Below are 11,009 nucleotides of genomic sequence, written 5' to 3'. Positions count from 1 at the left end.
GTATGTATTCATAATGTATATGTATGGTAATATTATAATTAACATAAATCTTTTGTTATTTCTGAAATTATTTACGGTTGAAAACAAAGGCAAAAAAAAATTATTATACACATGTTAAAAATTCGAGGGCCTCCTGTAAAATTTCATGATCGCCCTATTGAACTTTCAAAACTGTACCAAATCATCAAATGAAATTTCAAAGCTGACCTTTAGGAAACCAAGCTGGATACTTTTAGATTTTCAAATATATTAATGTGTTAAAAATAAATTCTCAATTAAACACTAATAATATAATTTATATAATTTTTTCTTTTTGAACGGCGACTTTCTCAGCAATGCGGCCCCACCACCACTCAGGCTAGACTATGTTGACATTATCGGGGCCCACGCTGGCATACAAGTGGCTTGGCGTTCCCGGTAAAACCCAGTTGGCTCACCCCGCCCGAAGGCACGACAGGTTTTTATGCTCTGGGAAAATCCGGTCGGCATCAAGGATCGAACCCAAGACACCCGGGTCTCCCATCACTTGCCTGGCCAACTGGGCTAGCCCAGTATTTATATAATTAAGCCCCATTTCCAAACATTAACTCATAGGCCTAATGACCAATGTATAAATGTTAATCTTGTATGAACTTAGTTCTTAGGCCCAATGAAAGAATGCCCAAATGTTAACCCTTAATCCATGATTTTAAACCATGTTAAACAAAGAAAAAGAATGATTTTAAGAAGTGGCAAACACAGTGTTGCAGAAAACCGATTTCCGTAGTCAGACGCGATAAGCCTAAATACGATTAGAATTCCGATTGATAACCACTGGTTAAGAAGTTTGGTATAGCATTCCGCCACAAAATCACAGAGTTATTATTTAATCAATTAGTTTTATTCTATTTGATTAGCGACTTGGGTTTGAAAAACTACAAGTTATGATATGAACTTTATATTGAATATTTGAATGTTTGAAATTTCAAAAAATCGTTTTTATGATTAGTTAATGTGGGATAGAATTTTGAGTGCTCTTGAGTTATGAGTACGTCCAATATGATTATGTAAAATTCATGTTAAATTATGAATATGTGATATGCTTATTAATTTGAATGAGAATCATGGTAAATCGGTAAGATATTAATAATTTAATTTGATTTAGAACAAAAATTATGAGTTATACAGAAACGATTCCTCAAAAACAATAGACTAGATTTTTATAACAAATATAACAAATTTATATATAATAGATTTTCATTATACATTTGTTATGATGTTTGAAGTATCTATGTTGATTATATGAAATTTAGTTTAATTTTCTATTTTTTTCATGACTCGCTCCAACCTGACCCAACCCAGCCAAACCAGACCGAAAATATATGATAAATCTATAGACAAACGGTCTCTAAAAATTTCAACCCCATGAAAAAATTCCCTTTTCCGTAGTTTGAAAAATACTGTTTGTATATAATGAAATAAATGGAAAATTAGAAAATATATAGAAGTTGAAGCAAAAGAATTGTTGCTTATTATGTTAGCATGCACGTGATGGTGATTAAGTATCACGTGAGTTGGGGAATGGGAATATACGGTAGTTGCGGGTTAAATTCTTCAAAACTCCGAAGTGAAGTGAAGTGAAATCTCTCATTTTGATCTGTTCTTGGGATTCACCTTCCAAATTTGAATTATATTATATGACTACTTACTTCTTTCACCGACATTTTGATTTCCCTCGCTTTTTTTTAAAAAAATTCTTTTAAAACTTCTAAAGGATCAATTAACCTTCAACATAACGAATTAAAACGAAGATGTGATATGGTATCAAATTTTACGTTTTTTATATTATATAAACATCTGAAATTCTAGTGACACCGACTCATCAAACATTTTCTAATAATTACATCTGTAAAAAATCGTGAATTTGTTGTACCAACTTCTCATTTCATTGTATTTCTTTATTTTGATCTTTTAGTGATTCTTATATGAAGGTGAATATTAATGCACAATTAAAAGTATACGCATGCTACAAGCCATGTGCGTATAGTACGGCATCATATTGGTGGATAAGGCCCCTACACCATCCCTTGGGGCGTTATAAGGACATGAACGCTTTTACAATAAATCTTACACGTGTTTTAAAATGATAATTTTGAGAGAGAATTTTTCATTACGCATGTTTTTTTAACTAAAAAGAATGTAATAATTATATAAAAGAAAATAGCCCTTGAATGGTTTTAAGTATTAACCACTACCCATGGGCCATGCCCCTCAGATGTGACATCAAAAGCATATACAAATTTAATGATGTAGAATTTATTGTAGTGGTGTGAACGGTTGTTTTAAGAAAACCATAAAAAGGGGCACCTGGTTCACTCAAGTCTCAAACCCACAACTTAGAAACGCAAATGTAAGTAAATAAAAAAGAAACTGATCTTGGTTCGACCCCTATGCCTTGGTTAGATAACTTACATCTAATGCTAAACATCAGTTGGTACTTGGTAGTTGGTATTTAGTAGCGTATATTTCCGATCAAATTAAATATACACTTTAGAATAATAATAATATAATTATTCTACATTAACTTTTACACATGCATGCATGTTATCTCCTTCTCTGATTAATATAGATCTCAAGCAAACTCCACAATATTTTAATTCATCATCTTCTGCTACTACTTAATACCCATTAGTCACTTATTATGATCATTAATATCCACCATGAAGTACGCCGTACTCAGCTTCTTTCTTGGTGTTTCCCGCTGTATAAATTCTCCAATGCACTTCCACCATCTCATCATCATCTTCTTCAACTACTTCTTCAGTTTCCTAGCACTGTTTTTCATATTTGTGTTTGATTTTGTGACAACATGAAGCAGCAGCAGGCCAGTTTCCTACCATTTTTTCTTGGATTCTTGGCTTTGCTCTGTGTCTTGTTCTCTAATGTTAAGGCGGAAGACCCATACCGAAATTTTAACTGGGTCATTACATATGGAGAGATTAGACCTCTTGGTGTTCCGCAGAGGGTAATTCTTCCTAACATATATATTGCATTATTGTAATGTTTAAAACATCAACACCCTAACCAAATGCTGTAACTGTTGCAGGGTATACTTATTAATGGGATGTTTCCCGGCCTGACTATCGAGTGTGAAACCAATGACAATGTAATTGTTAATGTTGTCAATAAGCTGGATGAGCCTTTCCTCATCACATGGTGTGTGATTATTTACTTATTTTAGCTTCATTTTGTTATCTTTCTTTTATATTTTTGATTCAAGTACATAATATACGAACAATGCGACAACAGGAACGGAGTAAAGCAAAGAAAAACTTCATGGCAAGATGGAGTTCTTGGAACAAACTGCCCAATCCCGCCCGGTTCTCAGTGGACTTATCATATGCAAGTCAAAGATCAGATTGGAACCTTTTCATACTTTGCTTCACTCGGTATGCATAGAGCTGTTGGAGCTTTCGGAGGGTTTAATATCCAAGCAAGACCTGTGATCTTTGTCCCATATCTTCCACCCGCTGCGGAGTTCACCGTACTTGTTAGTGATTGGTGGAAATCTGATCACAAGGTTTGTACTTTGTAACATATTATCATAGATTTTTAACCTTTTTTTTACCAAGTTATAAACAGTTAAAGTTTCTTTTTTTACAGACATTAAGAGCAAGACTTGATTCAGGAAAAGCTCTACCTAAACCTGATGCTCTACTTATCAACGGGAGTCCTCGTGCGACGTCGTTCACTGGTCAAGCGGGTCAAAGGTACTTGTTTAGGGTGTCAAATGTGGCTTTGACAACTTCAATCAACTTTAGGATCCAAGGTCATACTATGATATTGGTTGAAGTAGAAGGAGCTCATACTTTACATGAATCCTATGAATCACTTGACCTTCATGTCGGTCAATCTGCTTCTTTCTTGGTCACCCTACACTCGCCCGCAAAAGATTATTACATTGTCGCTTCAACCCGATTCACAAAACCAGCTCTTACTGCTACTGGAATCCTTCATTATGCTGGTTCTAAAGCCAAAGCTTCATTGCCATTGCCCATTGCACCAACTTATCAAGTTCACTGGTCAATGAAGCAAGCCAGAACAATCAGGTAACTTGTTAACCGCTTAACTTTTATATTTTACTCTCCGAATTTGCCCTTATCGTGTTCTTTGTAGATGGAACCTGACAGCAAATGCAGCAAGGCCCAACCCTCAAGGTTCATTTCACTATGGGACAATTCCAATAACTAGAACAGTTGTGCTTGCTAACTCAAAAGCTAGTATTGGCGGGCAGCTTCGGTACGCTGTGAACAAAGTCTCTTATGTTAACCCAACCACCCCATTGAAGCTTGCTGACTACTTCAACATTCCTGGAGTATTCAAAGTGAACTCCATCAAACCCACACCCCCTGCGGGCCCTGCAGTTCTAGGCACATCAGTAATCGGTTTCGCTCTTCATGATTTTGTTGAAATTGTCTTCCAGAATAATGAGAACTCGGTTCAGTCATGGCATCTTGATGGTTACGATTTCTGGAGCGTCGGGTAACCAAACCATCTCTTGTTATATTAAAAAAATTCAAGAATTAAAATTTGAAATACTTATTATTATGATCATGTAACATGTAGTTTTGGTGGTGGCCAATGGAATGCAACATTGAGGAAAAAGTTCTACAATATGAACGATGCTACGTCGCGATACACAGTCCAGGTAATCGAGACTTTCTTGAGTCGTAAAATTCAAATTTTTACTCCCAACGTCATTATTTTGAACCAGTCTTTTTGGGCTCAAACATTACAAGCACAAATATTAAACCAAAACCGACCCGTAACTTAACTGAACTGGAACAATATAAAATGCCAAAACCGAAAGGCTTTCTAAAGGCAAAACTTCTGTTCTTGTTCGGTTTGAGCCCAAAACTGACCAAAACGACCCATATGTAATACACTCTTACAACATTAAACAACAATTTGTAGTTTTTGTAATCAATCTTCTATTGATTTGATGATATGCAGGTTTACCCAAAATCTTGGAGCGCGATATTAGTGTCATTGGACAACAAGGGTATGTGGAATTTGAGATCAGCAAACTGGCCGCGGCAGTATTTGGGACAGCAGTTGTATGCCAGAGTTTGGAACAATGAGAAGAGCTTGTTTACCGAATATGACATACCTCAAAATGCATTGCGTTGTGGCAAGGCTAAGTAGTCACATGTTAGAGTTCAGCTTTCCTTATCCCTTTGCGCAGTTACGAGGGTGTAACCATGGCGTGTAGGAGAATAATAATACTTACTATTGTGATTTGGTTTTAATTGTTTGATATACTTCATCTTAATGTAAGGTTTACATGGCCATTATTTTACTTTTGAGATGATAGTCTCAAGTTTAATCAATTTAGAATGTCTTCATGGAAAGTGTTTGCATGTCATATAAGTGTTTCTCAATTCAGAAATCCATTCATACCTTCAAAAACACTAATTTCTTCTCTAATGGTTCACTCATTACAAAAATCTTTATTTTTTCACATCGATATGACCTTTTACGTTTATTTTTCATAACCAAATTATTTATTACAATGAACAATGTGAAACACATTAAGCTTATCTCTAATAAGCAGACAGGCCCTTGCAAAGCCCATAAACGTCCCTTTGTGAATCCTCTTTATTTGAAGAAGAAGAAGAACCCTAAAAACGCATCTATCACGTCATAAATCCATTCGTCCTCTAAGAGCAATAATTTATTCTCATCATTCAATTTCATACAATAATTACTTCTTATATTTATTTTTCATAATTAAATATAATTTATTATAATAAACTATATGAAACTCAAATAACTTTAATCATGTAGTCCTAACATTGTGGAAGAAAGTCATGTAAATCATTAATTTTATCTATAACTAGTGGGTGTGGAAAGATTATTTTTTAAACAAAAACCTTATTGTTTCAATATTATAGTTTTGAAAATATATTTACTATATAAATTGCAAAACTTTCTAGTTCATAATGCGAATGATCATAAATGGGAGCGCGATGGACTTAGGTTGTGTCTTATGTGTTACAACTTGAGGTACACATTGAAATGATTTGGGATCCGACACCAGCCTGATCTGATCCAGAAACCAGTTTGGGAGAAATCGTTACGAAACCGGGCCGAACCGCTAGCTTGTAATCGGTTTGAGAACTCCTCAAGTCAAACCGGTTTGAAACCGAAAGAAACAAGAAAGAAAAAGCGATTTGAAACTGAACTGGTTTCAAATTGTTCCGATCCTTTTTCCCCTTGGAAACCGGTTTCTAAATTAGATCAAAACTGATTTTGACTTGCTTTGACTTGATTTGATTGTGTTGGGGCCCAACAGTCCAACACTGGTTTTGTCACAAAACTTTGGTGCAGCTCTTGTTAGAGCTTAGAAGTTACATGATTAATGTGCTAGAAAGTTTTGGGCTGACACCAAGGCTGGTAGCCTGATACCAATGCAAAAGCCCAAGATACAATACACTTGACTTATATATGATTTTCAAAGGGGTAAATAAATATGTATACATGCTAAAGCTAAACATATTATCTAACCAAATTTGTTATATATTTTTTGAAATTGCAAAATCTACGCATCTAAGTTACACGAGCCTATGGCTGTTTAAAAAGCTCGAGGCTCGAAGCTCGGGCTCATAGCTCGCTCGATAAAACTAGCTATAAAAAATTGATTTAAAACATTCTAAGCTGATTTGGATCAGTATTGTAACTGAGCCAAAATCGACCCAGGCTTGGCTCGAGTCATGGCTTGGCTCGTTGGCTCGATCTTAAGCTCGTTTAACTTCAAAATCGAGCTAGAGCCTAGCTAAGTTGCCTCATTTAATTTTGAGCCGAGCTTGAAACCACCCTGGCTTGACTTGGGCTCGGAATATGAAATTTAGTACAAAACGTTTAGAAGAGAAATAATAGCCTTGAATATGAAATTTAGTACAAAACGTTTGTTATTTGTATGCAGTATGTAAATATTTGTATTTTAAACCACTAACACCAAACAAGGCCTATTAAGGCCAGAAGTGTCCAAGTAAGCATATACATGCATTAACACACTAAAATGTAATAATCTAATATGGGTTTGCATAATTGTCACACCCACACAAAGGGGTGGGCGTAATGTATCCTAATTATTGATAATCAAACAAAGCAGCAAAAATTTAATTAAGAGTTACGAAGTATTGAACGCCTTTACAATCGCTTTACTAAAATAGTACATTGATGTAAAGTAATCTATGTCAAAGTTGACTTGTGGTTAGACGACTAAGGGTCTTCAAGGTAATGCTCGATCTAAATGCCAATCTTGATCAAAACAAGGTTTTTGGCTTCAGCTATTAATCAATACTCGACTTATTAATTCAAACCACGTCACTATCAAATAATAATTGAAAAACATTTTGAAAAATGGTCAAATGAAGTTAGTGAGTTTCATAGGTTAGATATATGACATCACAACATTTAGTTTAAGCACATGTGATGTAACTAATATGAGGTCAGAACAAAACCTTGACTACATTTGTTATCACTAGATGCCTCGTAACGTACTATGCCCGACACAACATATATTCAGGGTTTGATATGATATATGCAATTGCATGCTTTGTGGCGCTACCACATTAATTGGGCTAGTCAGGTCAAATGAATAGTACTAGCTATCCATAATATCCATCGACATGTTTAAGGTAATCAAACTAGTTGTGTGTGTATTTTTGTGCTAGTTCTCATTAATTCACATCAAAAGTTCTGTTATCATGTGCAAGTGTATAAATGATGTCGATACCGATCGAATTTATCAGCACAATACTAGTTTAGTATGGTATCGGTATAGTATAGTGCCAAATGTTCATCTCTATAGAGACTAAAATAAAACAAACTAACGTTAAATATGCCAAACACTAATGTACGAAGAATATTTCTAAATATTAGCTTTTATGGAAAGTAAAACAGAATTTGATAATATTCTTATTATATACGACGACTAAATGTTCTATATTTTGCGGAGACAAGGGCATGCACTAGTACCATCAAACCATGATAAGACTCAACAATTTAAATCTGATGTTTTAACATATATCTTATTGCTCCTGAAATAGCAAAAAAAGTGCAAAACTACATCGTCAAAAGTACGTACTGAGAAGGTATTTAGCAAAAGAATTTGAGTAGGGTTAAATTTTCTGCATCTAACTAAATAATTTTATTTAATTAGATAAAATATCATCGATCACTAATTAATTATCATTATAGGGATATTTGTGGATTAAAGCATACACTAATATTATATCATGCAAATCATACTAACAATAGTGAATATAAGAATCTTCTCTTTTCGTCCATCATCCATCCACTAAGCAGAAAAGGTAAATCAACCCTAAAAATGTTTTGAGCTAACCAAGAAGATATGCTCTCTTATCTATGTGTTTTTGCCCACTCCTTTTGATTCCTATAACTATATTATTATGCTCTCCTCACCAAACCAAAATATATAAAATTTTAATTAAATATGCATGAAGCAGAAACTAGGTCATGTATATTCTTCAATGCAAGATTTTGTTTTTCTCAAAAAATGTCTAATCTACGTACTTTTGACCAATTCCCATGATTATATATACTTTTTAACTACTCGGTTATCTTTATCTTTGGTAACTCAATAACAAAAGACAACGTCATATGCTCGTGACAACAAATAGCGCTGATAGCCCAAGCACATCAACTCATGTTTCGTGGAAAGCCCACCGTCTGAAGGCCACAATGGTAAAACTAGGTTGGGAAGGGATTCAAACTTGATCAAATCTTATGACCCTCCAACCCAAATTTTTACTTTCCCTTTAATATCGGTTCAACTAAAACTCATTCTTATGATTATATTAATATTATGTAAAACTTATTTTGGAATAGCATCACCCTTTATTAGAACCAAAATAACAAAAACAAATTATTAATTGATGGTACTTTAAACTTAAAACTACGGTTCGGTTTCACTTATGCCTCGCTTCAAACCGACCGTTAACCAAACCGAAACCATACCAAAACGAAAACAGTAACCAATGGGTTTTTCAAAACCGAAATTTCGGTTGCAAATACTAATTAGCTATGAGCCCAAAATCAACCCATACACTCCCCTACCTCTAATCTTGAAAAAACACTTCCGAGGTTATCCTTAGGAAAATTAAAGTTAAAGTCAGTCTATGAAGCAGTTTTTCTTGTTATAACAAGATTATGTGTAGAGTGTTCATATTGCTAACCATGAAGAGCGGAAAACACATTGATGCACAGATGAAGTACTACTTAGAGTCAAAGTGAGCCCTGTGATATATATAACTGAAAACACTCATTAATTAAGCACACATACATGATATTAAATAACAAACCATATTCATATACCACACCCCAAATCACCACAAATTGAAGTTTACCACAAACCCTAGTTAATTAATTAAGCTCTTAACTATGAATAACCAAAACAAAAATATATGAAACATTCTTAAGGGTATGCACCGTTGGCCGCGGCTAGATCTGACCACGGAATGGTTTGGTTCCAAAACCCTATCTCACCACCTGCAATAACTGAGCAGAATCCAAGATGGTTGAAGTCGATGCCGAAGACGAGGTGTTGGCCGCATTGCTACCCAAGATCAACGGTGTAGTTTGATCATGATGGTAGTAGTTTGCTGGATATGATGATCTCAGCCGTTGAGTGTTTTGAACTTCATGGCCACTGTTCATGATCATCCCTTGCTGATCATTTTGATTATTTCTCCACAAAGAACTGCAAAGCCCTAATGATGATGCTTGAGTTTGACCTAATGGTTCAAACCCTAGGTTCCCCATGTTTGATCCAACATTAATAAAGCCTTGATCTTTCACATGGGTTATTGGATTTGATGTGAAATTAGGGTTAGGGTTTTGGGTGGCTCGGAGTAAAGAAAGAAGATGAGATGTTTGAGGTGGACCAGACCATAATAATGGGTTGGGGCTGAACTCATGTTCAAAACCATTAATAAAACCAGCCTTTCCAAGCTCAGATGACACCACTGCTTTCAGTTTTCCCGTGGCGGAGATCGGTTTCCCTACCGCTGCCGCAATGGTGGTTCCTTTGTTCTTTCGGCATCCGCCTCCGATGGGGACGTTACGTAGAGCTCCACCTTTGGTCCAGTAGCGTCTACAAGTCTTGCAAAAATGGCGCGGCTGAGTGAGGTTGTAGTTGTTGTAGTAGCAAAACTTTGTGTTGGAGGAATCACACCGCGGACATCTTAATTTCTGGATGTCAGGTGCGGTCGGGTTTGGGACCGTAGCGGAGTCCGTGGTGGCTGTGGTGGTGGTGGTGGTGGAAGAAGAGGGTGATCCGGGAATGGGAGGATTTTGGTCACGATTTAGAAGTCCAGCAGCACCTCCACCAAAAAGCTCTCGGATCATGTTTAAGGTTGTTGATTAATTTGAAGATGAAGTTAAAGAAAGAAACAAGAGGTAGGGAAAAAAACAAGAAGAAAGTTGGATTTGTTGTGAGAGAGAAAAGAAAAGCAAATAAAAGAAAAGAGGAAACAAGAGTTGCCTTTGTTGTTTGAATGGCTTTTGGCGAAAGAATAGGAAGATCAAGAATGCGAGTGTTGAAGCTTTAATAGAGTGACAACAAAAGAGTGGAGGGATGGCATATTGATTGTACTTTCCTAAAGAAAAAAAATTTATAATAAATTTTCTTGTGACATTTTTTACTTTTACATATGTTTTGAAATGTAACGTATATATAGTACGTGCATCACCTTATGAATCTGTCATCAACATATATTTGGTGTTAAGTTATCTATTAAATTGATTATTATTATTATTTGTAGGTCCTCTAGATAGATCTCAAGACTTGACTCGGATCAATCCGTGTTGTTGGTCAGTGGAAATCACCAACAACATTCGGATCTCGGATCTTAGTTTTGTTTTGTTTATTTGCTTGAAGATAAGAGAGAAGAAGAAGTTAGAGAGAAACTTCTTTATTTCCAAAGGAGATGTGAAAAGGGTTG

General features: G+C 35.4%; 2 protein-coding genes across 2 annotated transcripts; one reads left to right on the top strand and one right to left on the bottom strand.

Moving 5' to 3' along the window:
- Nucleotides 1–2,848: 2,848 nt before the first annotated feature.
- On the top strand, nucleotides 2,849–5,399 carry LOC143542434 (L-ascorbate oxidase homolog). The gene is made up of 7 exons (XM_077035020.1): nucleotides 2,849–3,004; nucleotides 3,086–3,195; nucleotides 3,289–3,559; nucleotides 3,643–4,088; nucleotides 4,156–4,521; nucleotides 4,606–4,687; nucleotides 4,993–5,399. Exons 1-7 carry the CDS (start codon nucleotides 2,849–2,851, stop codon nucleotides 5,182–5,184), a joined length of 1,623 nt encoding a protein of 540 aa, XP_076891135.1. The 3' UTR covers nucleotides 5,185–5,399.
- A 3,933-nt stretch (nucleotides 5,400–9,332) lies between these two features.
- Nucleotides 9,333–10,668, bottom strand: LOC143542433 (uncharacterized). The gene has a single exon (XM_077035019.1). The coding sequence runs from the start codon at nucleotides 10,411–10,413 to the stop codon at nucleotides 9,544–9,546; it is 870 nt and encodes a 289-aa protein (XP_076891134.1). The 5' UTR covers nucleotides 10,414–10,668; the 3' UTR covers nucleotides 9,333–9,543.
- Nucleotides 10,669–11,009: the final 341 nt, after the last annotated feature.

This window comes from Bidens hawaiensis, unplaced genomic scaffold (genome assembly GCF_021521415.1).
Source record: "Bidens hawaiensis isolate Kalapana, Puna unplaced genomic scaffold, B.hawaiensis_p1.1 tig00012841_1, whole genome shotgun sequence".
In the NCBI taxonomy this organism is placed as follows: Eukaryota; Viridiplantae; Streptophyta; class Magnoliopsida; order Asterales; family Asteraceae; genus Bidens; species Bidens hawaiensis.
This window is presented reverse-complemented; position numbering and strand designations above follow the sequence as displayed.